This window comes from Hypanus sabinus, chromosome 13 (genome assembly GCF_030144855.1).
Source record: "Hypanus sabinus isolate sHypSab1 chromosome 13, sHypSab1.hap1, whole genome shotgun sequence".
NCBI lineage: Eukaryota > Metazoa > Chordata > Chondrichthyes > Myliobatiformes > Dasyatidae > Hypanus > Hypanus sabinus.
In genome coordinates, this window is record NC_082718.1 from 79,419,226 (window position 1) to 79,441,287 (window position 22,062).

At 43.7% G+C, this 22,062-nt stretch overlaps 1 protein-coding gene across 5 annotated transcripts in view; it reads left to right on the top strand.

Moving 5' to 3' along the window:
• The first annotated feature begins 640 nt into the window (after nucleotides 1–640).
• The window catches only part of inpp5jb (inositol polyphosphate-5-phosphatase Jb), a 122,594-nt gene continuing 101,172 nt past the window's right edge, over nucleotides 641–22,062 (top strand). For 3 of the 5 annotated variants that reach the window (XM_059987990.1, XM_059987994.1, XM_059987993.1), the window contains exons 1-2: nucleotides 641–826; nucleotides 943–1,035. In XM_059987990.1, coding sequence (XP_059843973.1) covers nucleotides 944–1,035 — 92 coding nt within the window. In that variant the 5' untranslated portion in view covers nucleotides 641–826; nucleotide 943. The other 2 variants (XM_059987992.1, XM_059987991.1) reach the window with 2 other exon arrangements.

A 22,062-nucleotide genomic window follows, 5' to 3' on the forward strand; every position in this document is an offset into this window, starting at 1 on the left:
CTACAGAGGCTCGTGACGTCCTTGGAGAATAGTCTGACACCGGCTATTGGCTCAGTTGGGTAAAATCCAGAAGGATTACAAAGTTTAGAGTCAATTTATTATCAAAGTACATCTATGTCACCATATACAACCCTGAGATTCATTTTCTTGTGGGCATACTCAAATCCATAACAGAATCACAGCAACTTGGGCGTTCAGCCAGTGTGTAAAGTACAACAAACTGCGCAGATAAACAAGAAAAAAATATCGAGGATATGAGGTGAAAAGTCATTGAAAGCGAGTCCATCCATAGGTTGTGGGAACGTTTCAAAGATGGGGCAAGTGGAGTGAAGTTACCCCCACTGGTTCAAGGGCCTGATGGTCGAGGGGTAATAACTGTGGCTGAACCTGGTTGTGTGAGTACCTTGTACCTGATGGCAGCAGCGAGAAGAGAGCGTGGTCTGGGTGGTGTGGAATCGGGATGGATGTTGCTTTCTCCGCGGAGATGTGCTCAATGGTCCCAAACTTTGAGGGGACAGGAGGGAGGGACCGCAAGCTTTTGGATTATGTGGGAGGGTGCGTCTGTCGGACCAATACCCCCTTGCTCAGTGTTTCCCCTTTAAGTGGCTGCTCTTGGTGGTATTGACGTCAGGGCGTGCAGCGGGCGGCGCGCCCGGAGTCCAGGCGGCACAGCCTGCCGTCACCGGTGAGGGTTCTGCGGCTGCAGAGCCGGAGATCGCCGCCCGAAGGACGGGCACCTGCACCATCCCCGCTCGCGAAAGGCTCCTTCATTCACCGAGCAGGAGCCCAGGACGAAGTGTGACCTTCCGCGATACAACCCCACAGAGTACGTCTTCCCCGCAGAGCCTGCCTTCGGTGGATAGATACAAATATATACATTCTGTTTGATGTTTCTTCTCTCTCCTGGATATCGTTTCCATCTGTTATCTCTCGCTCTTGCAGGATGAGCGGTGCAGTGGACCAGGAACAGCCCGGGCTGAGGGTCAGCTCCCCGTCCGTGCCGGAGGCACTTCATGCGGGAGAGGATGGCTTCAGGTGAGCTTGGGACCAGGCGATGTCTCAAATCATATTACCGAGGGCACTCACCCAATCGCTCCTCTGTGTGGCAGTTTTAGAGCGGTACTTCATTTGAATATATATCCTGACTGACCCTCCCCAGCTTTCAGACCATTCAAGTCAAATCACATCATAATTTCTGAGATTGTGAAATTCAACATGATTACCACCGCTGTACCCCTACACCGTCTCTTCCTCGAGGGTCAGGTCTTTCCCATTATCCTGCCCCCACCTCTGCCTGGAGTTCACTAGCAGCTGACCTTTGCAAGGTCACCTCTGGTCTCCATCACCCATTTTGCCTGTCTTTACCTCACCCGCAAAGCTGGTCAGGGACATTAGCTGGGGTTTTTGATCACCTTCCATTCCTGGCTTGTCCACTTACAGCCCTACTTCCCATCACTGAGTCTACCATTTGTGGAGGTGAGGTGGAGCTTTTTGTAATTAAGTCCTGGTGAGTCTGAAACCATCAGATCATTTTAGACAGAAGGCATTGTACTCTTGCTTGTGACTTCATTCCCACCCAGGTCAAAGTATCCTGTTTGCTGTTTGATCTTAGCCTAGATTTTGAACCCTTTTGGAAATCCTTCTGCTAGATAATTCCTCCTCCCACTACAGCCCCATTGCTGCTTACATCCTCTTTCATGCCTTCTTCTCCACCCGTTGACCTTTCCCAACCACCTAGCTTCACCTATCACTTTCTAGCTAACCTCTTTCTCCTCTCCCTATCATCTACCCCCTTCCTTCTCAATCCCGAAGGGTCTCAGCCTGAAGCGTTGACTGTCTATTCATTTCCATTGATACTGCCTGACTTGCTGAGTTCCTGCGGCATTTTGTGTGTTGGTCAGGATATCCGACAGCTGCAGAATCTCTTGTGACCATAACTTCTCCTTTCACTTACCCCCTTTCTTTGGCACATCACTTTGGCATGTCTGTGCCTCAAATACGCAAATCTTTCCATGTGTTTGACTGTAGCTCTCTAGTCCTTCCTTGGTAGAAGATTGAGTCAACGCTCTTTCCTGAGTGATAACTTTGTGGCAAGAGTAACACTGTAGATGACAGAGAGTGGGGAATCAAAGGAATAACCTTGATTTCTGCTCTGTGATGTGCACTTTCCTTCAGGAAGCTGTAGAAGGGCTTCAGTTTTTCACCATACAGTAATCACTGGCTCACAGAAATACAATTATACGGGGATTTCAGTTTTCAGGTGGCAATGCTGGAAGATGCAATTAAATTTTGTAGTTAGGCGCAGGAAGTTACAGTAGGAAATTGGAGATTGAGTTAATGGATAGAACTGAGAAGTGTTGTTTTCTCAGAATCAGGATCCTCAGGTTTATGTTGTGAAATTTGTTATTTTGTGGTAGCAGTTCCGTGCAATGCATAAGCTAAATTACAACTTTATATATGAAATTAAATCAGTGCAAAAAGAGGGCAAAAAATTAGTGAGGTGGTATTCATTCATTTAAACATTTAAAAAAAAACAAGCAGTGAAAACAGAGAGTAAATTGTGAGGTGATGTTCTGACAGAAGCTGCTCCTGAAGCATTGTGTGTCTACGGCTCCTTTACCTTCTGCAGATAACAGCAATGAGAAGAGTGCATTTAATTGACTTTATTACTTACATCCTTCATATACATGAGTAAAAATCTTTATGTTACGTCTCTAAATGTGCAATGTGCAATTTATAGTAATTTATAATTAATAGTATGTACAACAAGATAGTCAATATAACATAGAAATACAATTGTATCAGCATGAATTAATCAGTCTGATGGTCTGGTGGAAGAAGAGCTTGTTGGTCCTGGATTTTATGTTGCGGTACCGTTTCCTGGATGGTAACAGCTGGAACAAACAGTTTCAGGTTGAGGTGACACTGGTCCCCAATGATCCTTCAGGACCTTTTTACACACTTGTCTCTGTAAAATGTCCTGAATAGTGGGAAGTTCACATCTACAGATGCGCTGGGCTGTCTGCACCACTCTCTGCAGAGTCCTGCGATTGAGGGACGTATAGTTCCCATACCAGGCAGTGATGCAGCCAGTCAGGATGCTCTCAATTGTGCCCCTGTAGAAAGTTCTTAGGACTTGAGGGCCCACACCAAACCTTTTCAACCGTCTGAGATGAAAGAGGCGTTGTTGTGCGTTTTTCACCACACTGCCGGTATGCAGAGACCATGTTTATGCTGAGGGACTTAAAGCTCAACTCCAGATGTCACGAGGGGCTAGCCCGTCTCCATTCCTCGTGTAGTTCACAGCCAGCTCCTTTGTTTTTGCGACATTGAGGGGGAGGTTGTTTTCTTGACACCACTGTGTCAGGGTGATGACTTCTTCTCTGTAGGCTGCCTCATTATTATTTGAGATTAGGCCAATCAGAGTAGTGTTGTCAGCAAATTTAATTAGCAGTTTGGAGCTGTGGGTGACGACGCAGTCATGGGTTACAGAGAGTAAAGGAGGGGGCTTAGGGTACAGCCCTGAGGGGAACCTGTGTTGAGGGGCAGAGATGAGGGAGCCCACTCTTACTACCTGCCGGCGATGTGACAGGAAGTCCAGGATCCAGCTGCACAAGGCAGGGTGAAGGCCGAGGTCTCTGAGCTTCTTGTCGAGCCTGGAGGGAATTATGGTATTGAATGTTGAGCTGTAGTCCAAGAACAGCATTCTCACATAAGCATCCATCTTCTCCAGATGTGTAAGGACTATATGTAGAGCTGTGGCTATTGCATCATCAGTTGATCGGTTGTGTTGGTAGGCGAATTGTAGGGGGTCCAGTGTGGGTGGTAGCATGCTGCAGATGTAGTCCTTGACCAGCCTCTCTAAGTATTGTCCTGAGTGATGAAGCTCCTTAATGATGGGTGACACTTTTTTGAAGATATCTCGATGCCGAAGAGACTAGTGGCCATGATGGAGCTGGTTGAGTTTTCAGCCGTCTGCAACTTTTTCCAATCCTGTGCAGTGACCTCTCCATACCAGACATTGATACAGCCAGTTAGAATACTGTCCAGGGTACATCTTTAGAAATTTGCTAGGGTCTTTGGTGATGCACCAATTCTCCTCAAACTCCCTATGAAATATTGTTGCTGTTGTGCTTCTTTGTAATTGCGCCAATATGTTGAGCCCAGGATGGATCCACAGAGATGTTGACGCCCAGGAACTTGAAACTGTGCAGAAATGTGGATGTGAAATGTGGATGAGAAACTATATTTGAGTTTTCAAATGCATGAGTCTGAAGGCAAAAGAAACTGCTAGATCCAAGTTTATTAAGAACTTGCAAGAGGAAGTGAAAAGGTGGGTTGGAAGTTTGCAGATGACATGAAAGTTGTTGGATAGTGTAAGAGGTTGTTGAGTGCTATAAGGAGACATTGATAGCATGCAGAGCCGGGTTGAGAAGTGACAGATGGAGTTCAACTTGGAAAAGTGTGAAGTGATTCACTTTGGAAAGTCAAATTTGTCAGCAGAATACAGGGTTAATGGCAGGGACCTTGGGGTTCACACCCTCAGATCCCTCAAAGTTGCCATGTAGGTTGGTAAGGGTTGCTAAGAATCGTTTGGTGTGTTGGTCTTCATTAGTTGGTGGATTGCTTTCAAGAGCCACGAGGTAATGCTGCAGCTCTGTAAAACTCTGCTTAGACCAGGCTTGGAGTATTGTGTTCAGTTTTTGTCACCTTATTATAGGAAGGATGTGGAAGCTTTAGAGAGGATGCAGTGGAGCTTTAACTGAATGCTGATTGCATCAGAGAAAGCATTGACTGTGAACGCGAGAATTAAAAGGCCTTGCACAGTTTATTCTTGTAAATATTTTTCAAATGGCTGCATTAGCCAAACTTTCATGGAAATAGTTAAAATGGTTTAAATATACAAACTACCATTCAACTGAATTAAAAATTATGCATTTCGAGGAAATAGAGAAAAAATTAGAAGACTATAAATGCTATTACAGTACTATAAAGCTGTGCATTAGTTTGTAATTGTTATCGACAGAGGAATTCTTTCATTGTACGTGTATGCTGCCTCGTTCTTTTAATTGACTGTAAATGAACAAAATCAGAGCAGACATCTGGTGTAGATAATGGACTGCCTCACTATAATGCTATCGACAATTGCATCCTCCAAATCTTCATTTTCATTGTAATAATGGAAATGATTGCCAATACCTTCAAATTCTTTGTAGTTCCTAACTTGATGAAGTAGTGGAATTGTTTCATTTTCTCTCCCGGCCGTTTTTGGCAGCTCCAATCCTGATTGTTTGAAACCGCAGTGGGTAAGCAGTTCTGAATTGTCTGACTGCTTCGTTGTCACTAACTATCTGTGACAAAAATCACTGCTTTCTCGACCAAATGCCCACATCTGACAGTACAGGTGTTCTTCCCTTTACAAAGGTAGAACATTCCTTTGAAACCTTCCTTAAGCCGAAATGGTGTAAAGTGAAGAACCATTAATTTATATGGGAAAAATTTTTGTGAAAGCAAAAATCCTCTTTGTAATGTGAAAACAGGTTCCTTTGTAAAAGTGAAGTGGCGTGAAGCAAACATTCATAAAGCGGGGGACACCTGTATTTATAATCTGATTGCTGTAACCACAATGCAGTGTGTACAGGACACACAAGTGCATGTGACTGACACTAGATAGAAACTGTTCAGCACCAGTCTCCTGCTCCATCTAAGCGGCATAGCATCCCAAATAAATGAAGGGAATCCTAGCTATTTTCTTGATTAGTTTTTGTTCTTTAAGAGTTGTCCCAATAAGTGTCTTCCCCCATCTACTGATAGCCCAATTTAGTGGAATCCACTGTATATTAGAAAAAAGCACAACCCCCCTCCCCCCCATTAATTCACAAACAGTACCGTCCTATTGCTTCACCTTGTCCATGAATTACATCCCTTCCTAACTAGGCAATGTTGTACTCCTGTACTCCCATCACCACCTACAGCACTTGCGACTGATGTTTTCCACCACATTGACAATTCCCAGTTTCTTTTAACCAATTCTCTCCTATTTTCACACTAAGCATCTAATCTCCCTCAAGCTCCATTCCACACCAGGATTACTTCAGGACCCTTTGCTTCTTCCTCTCTAATACCCTCCTTCACCTGGTTTGAACTTAATCTTAAGTTCTGTAACAACTCCCCTGACTGTGTTTCAGTCTTCCAGACAGGTTTGGGGATCTGTACAGGTCTAAGCAAAGCCCATCTCCCCATGGGGTTTGTGGAAAAATTATTTGTTTCGTCCCTCCTGTGCTTCATTCTGTGGTACATTGATAGAGCGACAGTGCTGCATGAATTGGAAATTTTCACTGGCTGCCATTTTCCATTCTGTTCTCACCTTCCTGCTTTCTAGCTTCAACTCTTCCCTTTCTCCTCCATTTCAGTGAAGAGTATCCATGATTAAACCATGGATCCCCACAGCTTATTTGACCACCATTCCTCGCTACTTATAAGGACTTTACTCTATTCCCATGATTTTTCTGGTTTTGCCAGGATCTGTTTAGATGGTGCCACCTTTCACACCAATATGTCTTTCTCTTTCCTTAACCAAAGTTTCAACTTCACCCTCGTTAACTGTCTTCATGCAGTTGACCAAGTCTTCTCCATTTCCAGCATTTCTGACCTTGACCCTTCTTGTCCCAATCAGAATCATCAGGTATTTCCCCTTGCTCTGCCCTTCAGTCACACCGATCTCCATATTCAGTCGACCATCCCCTGTAGTTTATGATCTCTCTCCCGGCACATCTGTGTTTTAGCTTTCTGAAGGAATCTTTCTGAATTGGATATTTGGTTACTCTTCCACACTGACAAATGCTCACAATCCTACCCCTGGCACCTTCCTATGCAACGGCAGGGTATGCAACACCCGGAAATTTACCACCTTTTTCCCGACCATCAGGGCTGCGTGGGCTATTTCCAGGTGAATGGTGATGGTGCTGTTTCTCAGTTATGAGCTGGGTTTCCTGCTCATTTTATGGTGGAGACTGAGTGTAGATTAGGTGTGACTCTTCACTTCAGTCCACGTGCTTGAGGACTTCCTCAGTTCATCTTCCTGATATTTCTGAACCCATGTCAAAATGCAAAAAGCCAAACTCAAAAGTTCAAAGTAAGTTTATTATCAAAGTATGCACTGTCATTTTCTTGTGGGCATTCACAGTAAATACAAAGAAATATATTAGAATCTACACACATACACATAGAAAAGCTCACAAGCACCCAATGTGCAAAGAAGGCAGACTGTGGAAATACAAAATAAGTAAACATTATTGAGAACATGAGTTCTAGAGTCCTTGAAAGTGCCTCCATAAGTTGTGGAATCAGTTCACTGTTGAGCTGAGGGAAGTTAGCCTGTCTGGTTCAGGATCCTGATGGTTGAGGGATAATAACTGTTCCTGAACATGATATTCTGGGACCCAGGGCTCCTGTACCTTATTCCTGACGACAGCAGTGAAAAGAGAGCGTGGCCTGGATGGTGGGGGTCCTTGATTATGGGCACCGCTTTCTTGTGTCAGTGCCCCCTGTAGGTGGATCCTCTTACAGCAATCTAGAGGGCCTCTTTAAGTCATGAGTTCACATGGTAGGAACTTTATGCTGTTAACACCCAAGCTCAGGAAAGCTTTATCTCACCAATCTCTGAACAGAGAAAACAGGAACAGCAGTTCCCTTATCAGTGGGTGCATTTCACATTTGTTGTTGAACTTAAGAGTTTATATAGCACAGCATTAAGAACATTCTTGGTGGGTTAAATGGCCTTCTTCCATGCTTTAACTTGTCTCAGATACACTCTACAAGAAAACACCCTGCTTTTTATCAGCACTTTTATAAACACAGACCTAGTTTAGAGCTCATAAAATTGGGTTAATTATTTACCAAGGGTAGCCTTAAAAATATTGCCAGTCTTTAAAGAATCTAAAATTATTAAACTAAGTGGAATACAAACCTCATCCTGTTATTAATAAAGGTCAAAACAGATAAATGGTATCAAATCAGTCCTGATCTTAAAAGAATATTTATTATTTAAGTACATATATGTCACTATATAGAACCCTGAGTTTCATTTTCTTGGGGGCATACTCATAAATCCATAGCATAACAACCATAACAGAATCAATGAAAGACCACACCAACTGTGTGTAAACATAACAAACTTCAGGGGCGCCTTGAAGGCGACTGTTCTCGTCAGCACAGCTTGATGGATACGATTAAATATTCCTGTTTCAGCCTGATACAGCTGAGAATCACAACTGCTTCCGATGTCTGTACAGTTAATGAAGATGTCTTAATGCGATTGAATAACCTATTGCTGCTTAAAACCAATGGGAACAGTGTCGATTGTGAAACATGGATGCTGGTCAGGGATACAGGTGCGTTTAAGAAAACGGGTTTCGACTCTCAATATTGACTCTCTTGCTGGTAAACAGTCTCTAGAAAATAAAATTGAAGATCTTAAGCGAAGGTGCTTGTATGAGAGGGGCATTAGGACTGCTTTCACCCTTTGTTTCATGGAACCTTTCTGTACCAGACGCAGGGATTCAGATTGATGGTTTATAGTGATACACCACCAGGATAGGACTGCTGAGTCTCACAAAAGCAGAGGTGGGAGGTGTATGCCTCATGATCAATACCTCTTGGTGCACAAATGTATCAGTGTTGTCCCATTTCTGTTCACCAAACCTGGACTATCTCACAATTAAGTGCCATGCATTTTACCTGCCTTGGGAGATTTCTGCGATCTTTTTGGTAGCGGTGTACATTCCACCTCAGGCCAATGTCAAACAGGCTTTTGATGATCTGAGCAATGGGATTAAAATGCATGAAAAAACACTCCCTGATGCCTTCAACATCATTTTGGGGTATTTTAACCAGGCCAGCTTGAAAAAGTCACTAAATAATTATCATCAACAAATCACTTGCAATACCAGAGGAACCAACAGACTGAACCATTGTTACACCACCGTCAAAATGCCTGCCGTGCTATTCCACGCCCTCACTTCGGGAAGTCTGATCACCTGGCTGTACTTCTCCCTGAGTATAGACAGAGACTGAAGACTGCAGCACAGGTAGTAAGGACCAAGAAAGTATGGACAAGGGAAGCACAAGGACTGCTTTGAATCGGTGGACTGGACTGTATTCAGGGATTCATCTTCGAACCTGGATGAGAATGCTGCAGTTGTTACCAACTTCATTGAAACCTGTGTGGATGAGTGTGTGCCTACAAAGACTTGCTGTACATTCCCAAACCAAAAGCCATGGATGAAACAGGAGGTACGTCGTCTGCTGAAGGCTTGATCTGTGCCGTTCAAGTCTGGTGACCCAGGCCTGTATGAGAAAACCAGGTATGATTTGCGGAGGGCTATTTCAAGGACGAAGAAACAATTCCAAGCAAGGTTGGAGGCGACATCAGATGCACGCCAACTCTTGCAGGGCTTGCAAGACATTACTTCCTACAAAGTGAAGCCCAATCTGCTTCACTACCAGATGGACTCAATGCCTTCTATGCCCACTTTGAAAGGGAGAATGTAACTCCAGCTGTGAAGATCCCTGCTGCACCTTGTGAGCCTGTGATCTCTGTCTCGGAGACCAATGTCAGGCTGTCTTTGAGACACTTTGGGAGCCCTCTCAAAGTGGCAGGCCCTGATAGAGTCCCTGGTAAGGCTCTGAAAACTTGTGCCAACCAACTAGCAGAAGTATTCAAGGACATTTTCAACGGCTCCCTGCTACAGTTGAAAGTTCTCACTTGCTTCAAAAGGGCAACAGTAATACCAGTGCCCAGGAAGAGTAGTGTGAGCTACCTTAATGACTATTGCCCAGTAGCACTCGCATCTGTGGTGATGAAATGCCTTGAAAGGTTGATCATGGCTAGAATGAACTCCTGCCTCAGCAAGGACCTGGACCCATTGCAATTTGCCTATCACTACAATAGGTCAATGGCAGATGCAATCTCAATGGCTCTCCATATGGCCTTAGATCACCTGGACAATACAAATACCTATGTCAGGATGCTGTTCATTGACTGTAGCTCAGCGTTTAACATCGTCATTCCCACAGTCCTGATTGATGAGCTGCAGAACCTGGGCCTCTGTACTTCCCTCTGCAATTGGATCCTTGACTTCCTAACTGGAATATCACAATCTGTGTGGATTGGTGATAATATCTCCTCTTTGCTGACGATCAACACTGGTGCCCCTCAGGGGTGTGTGCTTAGCCCACTGCTCTACTCTCTCTATACCTATCACTGTGTGGTTAGGTATAACTCAAATACCATCTAAAAATTTGCTGATGATACAACCATTGTTGGTAGAATCACAGATGGAGATGAGAGGGTGTACAGGAGTGAGATATGCCAACTAGTGGAGTGGTGTCACAGCAACAACCTGGTACTCAACGTCAATAAGAAGAAAGAGCTGATTGTGGATTTCAGAGAGGGTAAGATGAAGGAACACAAACCAATCCTCACAGAGGGATCAGAAGTGGAGAGAGTGAGCAATTTTAAGTTCTGGGTGTCACAATCTCTGAGGATCTAACCTGGTCCAACATAATCAATGTCATCATAAAGAAGACAAGACAGCATCTATATTTCATTAGGAATTTGAAAAAACTTCTATAGATGTATCGTGGAGTGCATTCTGAGAGGCTGCATCACTGTCTTGTATGGGTGGGGTGGCTACTGCACAGGACTGAAAGAAGCTACAGAAAGTTCTAAAATCAGTCAACTCCATCTTGGGTAGTACCCTCCATAGTATCCAAGACATCTTCAGGGAGCGGTGCCTCAGAAAGGTGACATCAATCATCAAGGACCCCCACCACCCATGACATGCCCTCTTCTCATTATTACTATCAGGAAGGAGGTACAGAAGCCTGAAGGCACACACTCAGCGATTCAGGAAAAGCTTCTTCCCCTCCGCCATCTAATTCCTAAATGGATATTGAATACTTGAACACTACGTCACTTTTAAAATATTTATTATCTCTGTTTTTGCACTATTTTTAATCTATTACATTTATTTATTTTTCTTTCTATATTATCATGTATTGCATTGTACTGCTGCTGCTAAGTTAAAAATTTCACAAGACATGGCGGTGATAATAAACCTGACGTTGATCCTGAAATGGTGCAAATACAAATAGAAAGAACTAATGTTAAAGAAATAAGAGCAATAAATATTGAGAACATGAGATGAAGAATCTTTGAAAGTGAATCCTTTGGATGTTGGAACATTTCAAAGATGGGGTAAGCAAAGTTGAGTGAAGTTATCATTTGCTGCTCGAGATCGTTGAGGGGTAGTAACTATTTCTGAAGCTGGTGGTGTGAGTCCTGAGGCTCCTGTACCGCCTTTCTGATGGCAGCAGCGAGCAGAGAGCATGACCTGGGCAGTGGGGGTCCCTGATGAAGGGTGCTCTTCCTGTAGATGTGCTCAATGGTGGGGAGGGCTTTACCTGTGACGGACTGGGCCACTGCGTTTTCTAGGACTTTCCATTCAAGTGCATTGGATGCAGCCAGTTAATATATTCACCACTACACATCTGTGAAAGTTAATTAAAAATTTGGATGTCATGCTGAATCTCTGCAAACTCCTAAGGAAGTAGAGGTGCTGCTGTGCTTTCTTCATAACTACACTTGTGTTTACACACTAGACCCAGGACAGGTCCTCCGAAATAATAACACCCAGGAATTTCAAGTTGCTGAAGAATATGAACACAACGCTGGAAGAACTCAGCAGGTCAGGTAGCATCCGTGAGAAAAGAGTAGCCAACATTTCGGGCCGAGACCCTTCATCAGGAATGGGGGGTGGGTAAAGAGAGGGCCGAAGCCCAGTAATATAGATAGGGGAGGGGCCACTTTTCTACCTCTGACCCCTGATGAGGACTGGCTCATGGACCTTTTGTATTCCTCCTTCTGAAGTCAATAATCAGTTCCTTGGTATTACTGACATTGAGTGAGAGGTTGTCGTTATGGCACCACTAATTCAGATTGTCAATTTCCCTCACATATGCTGATTCATCACCACCTTTGATTTGGCCAACAACAGTGGTGTTGTCAGCCAACCTGAATATGGTGTTGGAGCTGTGCCAGTCATAGGTGTATCAAGTCACAGTTCTAACTCTTCAGTGGTGGAACAGATTTGATGGTCTCCCATCCTTATTTACACTCAATTCTGGTGCCTAGAGTCTAATGCAAGCTAGATATTAAAAATCCTGCATATTTTGTATTTAACTTTTTGAAAGTTTTCCCTCAAAAGTTTAGTATTTTTATGATCAGCTCGAACTTCTCTGGAGCCAACGCATTTTTTAAAAATCCAGAGGAGCTTGAGGTCATAACCTGTAGGAATGCGGACCAAAAGCTGGGAAGAGGGACAAACCTCTGTTTGCTGGCATAGATGTGATTGGCTGAATGGAATTTGAAGGTGTCATGAATTGCTGTGAATCTGTGCTCCAAAAAGCATAGTTAATCAGGGGAGCAAGTTGTTTTTCAGTTTAGGCCACTGTTTCTATGACTACGGTACTGTGCTAAAGTGTTAGGCACGTATGTATCACCGGGGTGTCTAAGACTTTTGCACAGTACTGTATTTGTCAAAGTGGAGCAGAAAGCACCCAACCATGAGACACCAGGCAAGGACATTTAATTATTGATCATTACAGAATGTCTCTCTGGTTCCTCCTTTTTTCCCCAACCATGACACACTCTCTTTTTATTGTTGCCATCAGAAAGGAGGTACAGAAGCCTGAAATCACGCACTCAATGATTCAGGAACAGCTTCTTGCCCTCTGTCATCTGATTTCTTAGTGGACATTGAACCCATGAACACTAACTCATTACTCTTTTTCTTTCTGTTTTTGCACTACTTGTTTAACTAATGTAGGTTTACAGTAACTCACATTTTTTCCCTATATTTATCATGTATTACATTGTACTGCTGCCACAAAGTTAACAAATTTCACAGCGTATGTTGGTGATATTAAACCTGATTCTGATTTTGGTTCCCCTCTCCATGCCCCCTTCCCGCTCTCGGTCCACAATCGAGACCCATCAGAATCAGGTTTATCATCACTGTCATCTTGAAATTTGTTTTTTTTTGCAGCAGTACAGTACAATACATAAAATTACTACAGAACGGTGCCAACGTCTTGGGCACCCTAGATATACATGTCTACCTCAGACTTTTGCACAGTATTGTACACAAGTTCCTTGAAACATCAGTTCAGCCTCATTTTGCCAGCTTTTCACTCTGCCCATGCACAACCTCTGTTTTTTTTTAACCAGCTGATCAAGTCACAGGACAGACTGTGGGTAATGTTGATGTTCACTCAGTGGCCTGTTCTCTAAACAACTCTGCACTGATGCCAAAAGTTAAAATGACCCACATGATCTCATAAAGCAGGGCAGATATGGTTAATCACGTCCTCAGACCCAAGCATTTTTATACAAATCCGACAGAATTGGGTCAGGTAGTGGTGACAGTGAATAGAATAAAGATCTCAGAGGAATGTTCTGGAATTGTCTTCAGGCTGAGATGTATCCATGAAGCTTCATCCAAAGGAGTTTTCTCTTCTACTAGTTATGACTCTGTGAAAACACAAATAAAGCAGCCGCTTGTTTGGAATATCTTTAAAATCTCTGTGGTGAACTAAATTTAATATTCCAGATTGTTGTGTTGGTCTGTCACAGGGATGGCACTTTAAATTTATCAAGGTGTGGGTTTAAAATAATTCCTCCCCTGGTTATGGTCTCTGTGTGGGGGAGGGAGGGAGGGAGGGACCTGTGTGTGAATGTACTGAATGCCAGCTGGGAAGGATGTTCCTGTTCTTCACACTTAACACAACTGCTGATCAATTAGAATAGCCTCACTAATTTAAGTCTGTGCATTTGTGAGGCTATGATGGTTGAGTCATTTTGGCTTAGTTTTGGTAGCCCTGCACTGTAAATCGTTTTCCAATGTTGAAAGTGTAACCTAGGCTGAGACAGGAATACACAATGACATCTATCAGGTGATTTGTTACAGCTGCCTTTTTGGATTTACATAAAATATCTTGAGATATTTAATATATTTAATAAATATATTTAATAAAGAGCAGATATTCTGCTCTCTAGTAGATTTTAATCAGAATCAGGTTTAACATCATTGGCATATGTTGTGAAATTTGCTTGCCGCAGCAATGCAGTGCAATACATAAAATAGGAACAAACTGAATTACGGTATGTATATATTCTATACATAAAATAGTTAGATCAAGTAAATAATGCAAAAAGAACAAGTAATGAGGTAGTGTTCATGGGTTCAATGTCCATTCAGAAATCAGATGGCAGAGGGAAAAAGCTGTTCCTGAATTGCTGAGTGTGTACCTCCTCCCTGACAGTAGCAGTGAGAAGAGAGCATGTCTTGGGTGGTGGGGTCCTTAATGATGGACGCCGCCTTTTTGAGGCACCACTCTTTGAAGATGTCCTGCGTACTATGGCGGCTAGTGGCCATGATAGTGCTGACTAAGTTTACAACTCTGCAGCTTCGTTTTATCCAGTGCAGTAGCCCACCCACCCCCCCCACCCAATACCAGATGGCGATGCAGCCAGTCAGAATACTCTCTACAGTACATCTGTAGAAATTTGAGTGTTTTAGGTGACATACTAAATCTTCTCGAACTCCAAATGAATAATAGCCACTGTCTTGCCTTCTTTATAGCTGTATTGATAAGTTGGAACCAGGTTAGATTGTCAGAGGTATTAACTAGAGTGAGTTCTCTTGTCTTACCCTTTCTGAAAACCACAATCAGTTCTTTGGTCTAACTCTACTCTCTAGTCTTGATATCCCGACTGTCACTCTTTCCATTATCAAAAAAGCAGACTAATTAATCATTTTAAGACATTGGTGTTTTTGAGACCTTGCATTGTGCTCTTTGGTATATTGTCATTGGGTTTGGAGTCATGGATGCCTCAATGACCCAGAGAGTTATGTTGGCTGGAGTCAGGGTTTTATGCTTTGGCTCTTGGTAGGGTCACTCAGACCAGACAGGTCAAAGGGTAAAGGGCAGACTAAGTGGTCCACTGGTCCTCCAGTTTCAGGGGTTCAGCTCCGGGCTAACAACCCAGACTGGTAAAACAAAATTGTTATGGAAACAACAATGAAGAATCCTTCTACATCCGAGTGTGACGGTATTCCTGAGTCTCCACCTGGGACTTGCATGACTGACAGTAGTGAGAACTGAGAGGAAGCTACTGGCATGATGAAGGAAACTCTGAACACTGCCTGAGATGGAGGACTTTCAACACTGCCCTAAACACCAGCAACATGTCAGTCAGTCAAGACTGTAAGGTAGATAAGGCCACTGGCCCCATCTGAACTTACTGTAATGCAGTAAGTCCACAATTTCCTTAAATAATTTCAGAGCCTGAACATTGCCTCGCCATTCCACCTGCTTATAGTGAAAAATAACATCCTGGCATTATTCCTTCTGTGAGGAATAACGTCTTCACATCAGTTTAACCTTCAGCCAGTTTCAACCAGAATCCTCTTGTCAAGCTTTTCTGCGAGTTCTGGATTGCAGACTGTTAAGACATTCGAGCAGAATTAGGCCATTCAGCCCACAAAGTCAGAATTATTTTCCCTCTCAACCCCATTCTCCTGCCTTCTCTCTATAACCTTTGACCATCACCCTCTGCTTTAAATATACCCAGTGATGTGGCCTCCATAACCAGCTGCTGCATTAAATTTCACAGATTCACCACCCTCTGGCTAAAGAAATTCCTCCTCATCTGTGTTGTAAAGGGAGTCCTTCTATTCTGAGGCTGTGCCCTCTGGCCCTAGATTCCCCCACTACAGGAAACATCCTTTCCATCCGAGTGGGGTTCCTTCTATTCTGAGCCTGTGCCCTCTGGTCCTAGAATCCTTCGCTATTGGAAACATTCTCTCCACGTCCACTCTGTCAAGGCTTTTCAATATTTGATAGGTTTCAATGAGATCCCACCTCATTCTTCTAAACGCCAGTGAGTACAAGCCCAGAGCCATCAAACGGTCCTCACTCATTAACCCTTTTTATATCCAGGATCATTCATTTAAGCCTCCTCAGGACTGTCTCCAATGCCAGCACATCATTTCTGAGACTCAGGACCCGAAACTGCTGTTGACTGGTTAAGGTATTTATGAGTGGAAGGTAATTATGGGATGCTCTATCAACCACTTCCTGCCACAGTTGAAGAGACTAATTTTACCCAACCACTGCTCAGAACTCAATGTTCCAATGCAAAGAATCAATTTTACAGTTATTGGCTGAACTGCCGTCAATCATGGCCTAATCGCAGTCATTGTTTCGGGTCCAAACTTGCTGTGTCATTGTGATGTCTTTTAACCAGTACTCACTCAATTATCTATTTGCACACTAAGGTTTGAGTACTAACATGCCTAGATTACTTTCAAAACCTGCTCAGTGAGGCATCTTATCAAATGCCTTCTGAAAATCTAAGTAAATAACATCCACTGCCCCTCCTTTGTCCACCCTGCTTGTTACTTCCTTGATTGTGGGAGGAAACCGGAGCACCCGGAGGAAACCCACAAGGCCATGGGGAGAATGTACAAACTCCTTTCGGGCAGCAGCGGGAATTGAACCCGGGTCACCTGTACCGTAAAACGTTGCGCTAACCACTATGCTACCATGTCGCTCATCAATGCTTTGGATAAGAAGTGGGAAGCATTTAATATTGCAATTAAAAAAAATTGATCTGCCTCTATCACTGTCAATTATCCTTGGTCTCCAACATCCTGTTGTCACTGTTTGTGCTGAAGAAACATTCTGCCCAATGAATAATTCAAATGCCATCTGGCACTGTGTAGTGTCAACAACTGTCTGCACTCCGTGTGGTGTATCAGAGTCTGGGGACGCGAGGGTCCTTGCTACTGTCATCTGGGACAGGTTGGGGAGGTACCCATTGCTAGGGCAATACTGTCTTCCATTCTGACTGCAGCTTTTCAGTATCAGAGGTTGTACTTAGCCAAGTGTTCTGTTGCTGTGCTGGGCAGAAACACCCGATAAGGGAAGGAACTAAGAATAGTCCCACAGTGTCTGTATGAAAGGACAGAAGAGGCTTAGCCAGAAACAGAGCCCTCAAGTAGATGGACGGTGCTCTTGGGCTGAGCAGTTGGAACCAGAGATCAGCTCTCGGTCATGTTTGTCACCCAGGCTCATTTTCACCCTGGTCTGACTCTGGTTCGAACTTAGCCACAAAGAGCCGGATGTCAAACTGAGCTGGGTCAGCCCTCAGACTGCGCTGGGTCAGATGGGAGCTATTTAAAAAAGACTAATAAATAGAAGCAATTGTTGCCTTTGATCAGTAACTCACTGGGTCAATTACATCTGGGCGTTGAGACTGGAAGGAAGCGACAATAATTTTATTTCAATTTAATATAAAGATTTAAAGTTTAAGGTTCAAAGTAAATTTATTATTAAAGTATGTATATGTTACCATATACTACCTTCAGATTCATTTTCCCGCTGGTATTTACAAATAAAAAGAGAATTATAATAGTCTATGAAAATTTATACATAACTGATGACTGACAAACAGCCAAAAATATGTATATAATGCATGTAAAAGATATAATATATATGTATAAGGGTGATTCTTAATGGAAATGTGTTTGGTGACCACAAGTGCTATGGATTGGGAACCTTAGCTCCTCACTGGTCGTCAACTCAGATGCACCTGAAGGCTTGGCCCCCCTGCTCTACTCTCTTTACCTGCAATGATGTGGCCAGTCATAGCCCCAAAACCATCTGCGATTCACTAATGAAGCTGTTGTTGTTGGCAGAATCACAGATGGCGACGAGGAGGCCTATGGCAATGAGGTAAATTGGCTGGTTTAGACACGTTGTGACAACTTCCTTGTGTTCAACATCAGCAAGTCCAAGGAACTAATTGTGGCCTTCGGGAAGAGGAGGTCAGGTGACCATGCACGAGTGTCTGTGATGGAAAGGGTGAGCAGCTACCAGTTCCTAGGTGTCAGTCTCTCAGAGGATCTACCTTGGGCCCAGTACAAGGATGTATCCATGGAGAAAGCATGCCAGATCTCCACTATTGTTTTAGAAAGTTAAGGAGATAGGACATGCCATTGAAGACCCTTAACAAACCTCTACAGATGTACTGTGTTCTGACTGCTTGCACCATGGCCTGGCAGGGAAGCATCAATACACAGAAATGCAAGAGACAATGGTTGGTGGTAGATACAGCTCTTCTGACCATCGAGGGCATCTATAGGAGGTTATACCTCAGAAAGCTGACATCCATCATCAGGACCCCAGCATCTGGACTTTCTAAATACTGCCATCAAGCAGGAGGTACAGGAGCCTGAAGACCCACACCTCAAACTTCAACAACACGTTTGAGCGATAGAGCACATCAGCATAGAAACAGGCACTTCAGCCCATCTAGTCTGTGCCAAACAATTATCCTGCACCTGGTCCATAGCCCTCCATACCCCTCCCATCTATGTACCTATCCAAACTTCTCTTAAATGTTGAAATCAAACCTGCATCCACTACTTCTGTTACCAGCTCATTCCACACTCCCTCTCTGTGAAGCAGTTCCTCCTCATGTTCACCTTAAACATTTCACCTTTCACCCTTAACCCATGTCCTCCTCCTCCACTGCCATCAGGTTCTGAAGTGGACCTGGAAAGCTCTAACACTGCCTCAGACTTAAGTTTCTCCCAAGCTCTCCCCATGCACTAATGTCACCTCTGCTCCATGCACAAAAAGCAGAATTTCCCAATGGCTCAGCTATTTTAATTCCTATTCCCATTCCAATGTGTTGGTCCATGGCCGCTTCTTCTGCCACGATGAGGCCACCCTCATGGTGGAGGAACAACACCTTGTATTCCATCCAGTTAGCCGCCAACCTGGTGGCAAGAACATCAATTTTTCTGTCTGGTAATTTTATCCCCTCCTTCTTCACTCTTCTTCTATTCCCCACTCTGGCTCCTTCCCCTTCTCCTTATCTGCCTATCACCTCCCCACTGGATCCCCTCCTCCTTCCCTTTCTCCTGTGGTCCACTCCCTTTTCCTATCAGATTCCTTCCCCCGCCAGCCCTTTGCTTTTCCCACTTATCGCCTCCAAGCTTCTTACTTCCTACCCCGCCTCCTCCCCACCCACCCGACTTCACCTAACACCTATTAACTTCCAATATAACTCGGAGTCCTGCCATGTGCAGAAGTTCGCTGATGACACAGCCATAGTGGGGTGTGTCAGGAATGGTCAGGAGGAAGAGTATCGGAAACTGATACAGGACTTTGTGATATGGTGCAACTCAAACTACCTGCGTCTCAATATCACCAAGACCAAGGAGATGGTGGTGGACTTTAGGAGACCTAGGCCTCATATGGAGCCAGTGATCATTAATGGAGAATGTGTGGAGCAGGTTAAGACCTACAAGTATCTGGGAGTGCAGTTAGACGAGAAGCTAGACTGGACTGCCAACACAGATGCCCTGTGCAGGAAAGCACAGAGTCGACTGTACTTCCTCAGAAGGCTGGCGTCATTCAATGTTTGTAGTGAGATGCTGAAGATGTTCTATCGGTCAGTTGTGGAGAGCGCCCTCTTCTTTGTGGTGGCGTGCTGGGGAGGCAGCATTAAGAAGATGGACGCCTCATGTCTTAATAAGCTGGTAAGGAAGGTGGGCTCTGTCGTGGGCACAGAACTGGAGAGTATGACATCGGTGGCAGAGCGGAGGGCGCTGAGTAGGCTACGGTCAATCATGGAAAACCCTGAACATCCTCTGCTCAGCACCATCCAGAGACAGAGAAGCAGCTTCAGCGGCAGGTTGCTGTCAATGCAATGCTCCTCAGACAGGATGAAGAGATCATTACTCCCCAACGCCATTCGGCTCTACAATTCAACCACCAGGGGCAAGACATGTTAAAGTGCCGGGGTTAGGACTGAGCTTAAGTTACCACTCAATGCACTTTAGTAAACTATTTAAGAACTTTTTAAAAGCTATTTATTAATGCTTTTTGGGAGGGTGATTTTAGATGCATATCATATTTACACTGAGTTAAATACTGTATGTAATTAGTTTTGCTACAGTAAGTGTATGGGACACTGGAAAAATGTTGAATTTCCCCTTGGGGATGAATAAAGTATCTATCTATCTATCTATCTATCTATTAGCTTGTCCTCCTTCCCTTCCATCCACCTCTTCTATTCAGGCATCTTACCCCTTCCTTTCCAGTCCTGAAGAAGGATCTCGGCTTGAAATGTCGACCCTTCTGTAGATGCTGCCTGTTGAGTTCCTCCAGCATTTCGTGAGTGTTGCTCTGGATTTCCAGCATCTTCGGAATCTCTAGTGTTACTAAAGTCATTATGTTTATATTTTCATGCAAGTTATGTATAATTTATTGTTAATTTAAATTCTGAATGTTATTTGCTTGCCTTAATTGCATAATTTTTTCTGCACACTGGGTGTTTGACAGTCTTTATATTGTTTTAATGGGTTCTATTGGGTTTCTCCGGAAAGGAGACGAATCTGAAGGTTATAATAGTACACATACTTTGATGATAAATGTACCTTGAACTTTAAAGCCAATGTTAGCTTACAGGATGTATGTCATGCTGTAATGATCAATTGTGCTGCTACAAAAGGATAATTTGACGCTGGCTATATGTGACAAATACACTTGAACATGAACTTCACAGTCCTGATGATTTCAATAGAAAATAATCTTTATCAGAATTACATATACAAAATGCTGAAGGAACTCAGCGGGTCAGGCAGCATCTACGGAAATGGGTAGTGTCGATGTTTTGGGCCGAGACCTTTCATCATGTCCTGATGAGGGTTCTTAGCCTGAAACATCAACTATTTATTCCCTTCCATTGATACTGCCTGACCTGCTGAGTTCCTCCAGTATTTTTCTGTATGTTATTCTGGATTTCCAACATCTTCAGAATTTCAAACAACACACACAAAATGCTGGTGGAACACAGCAGGCCAGGCAGCATCTATAGGGAGAAGCACTGTCGATGTTTTGAGCCGAGACCCTTCATCAGGACTAACTGAAAGGAAAGATAGTAACAGATTTGAAAGTAGGAGGGGGAGGGGGAAATGCGAAATAATAGGAGAAGACCAGAGGGGGTGGAGTGAAGCTGAGAGCTGGAATTTCCCCCTCCCCCCCACTTTCAAATCTCTTACTATCTTTCCTTTCAGTTAGTCCTGACAAAGGATCTTGGCCCGAAACGTCAATTCTCCCTATAGATGCTGCCTGGCCTGCTGTGTTCCACCAGCATTTTGTGTGTGTTGCTTGAATTTCCAGCATCTGCAGATTTCCTTGTATCTACAGAATTTCGTTCATTTATGATTTTCTTTCTCAGAATGGCAATGTTTCACCGTGACGGTTGTTTTCACGGTTTGATTTGGGTTCAGTTTATATTTACATAAGAATAAATGCTCCGATTTCCCTAGTGATCCAGTAAATAAGGAAGTGTGTTGCCCAGTGTGGAAATAGTCACATGGTCTAGTGAGAAAGCTGGTTGGAAGTTTAGTCTGTGTGAAATCGGTTGACCTCTGGCACAGTGACAGTTCTAACGCTGTAAATTGCAACATCACTGGCTTCAGGAGGAGTAACTGGATTCTTTCTCTGGCCCCCTGACCCTGATTCAGTTCCACATTGAAATTCCGTCAGGCTTCGGGACCAGCTGAGTCAAGTGGCCCCTGACACTCATTTGTGAAGAATGGTTTTTGGACAAGCTATTGCAAGAGTGGCTGTAACAGAAGAAGGAAAAAATCATTCAGTCATTGAAGAGTGGTACTGAACTAAATAAATGGAGAATTATTTGGTCAAAGGAGTTAAATACAATTTCTCTAATTTCTGGTAATTTCTCTCCCTTCATCTTCTCCCTTTTTCCATTCCCCATTCTGGTTCACTTCTTACCACTTCTCCTCACCTACCCATCACCTCCCTCTGGTGCCCCTCCTCCTTCCATTTCTCTCCTATCAGATTCCTTCTTCTTCAGCCCTTTACCTCTTCCACCTATCACCTCCCAGATTCTTACTT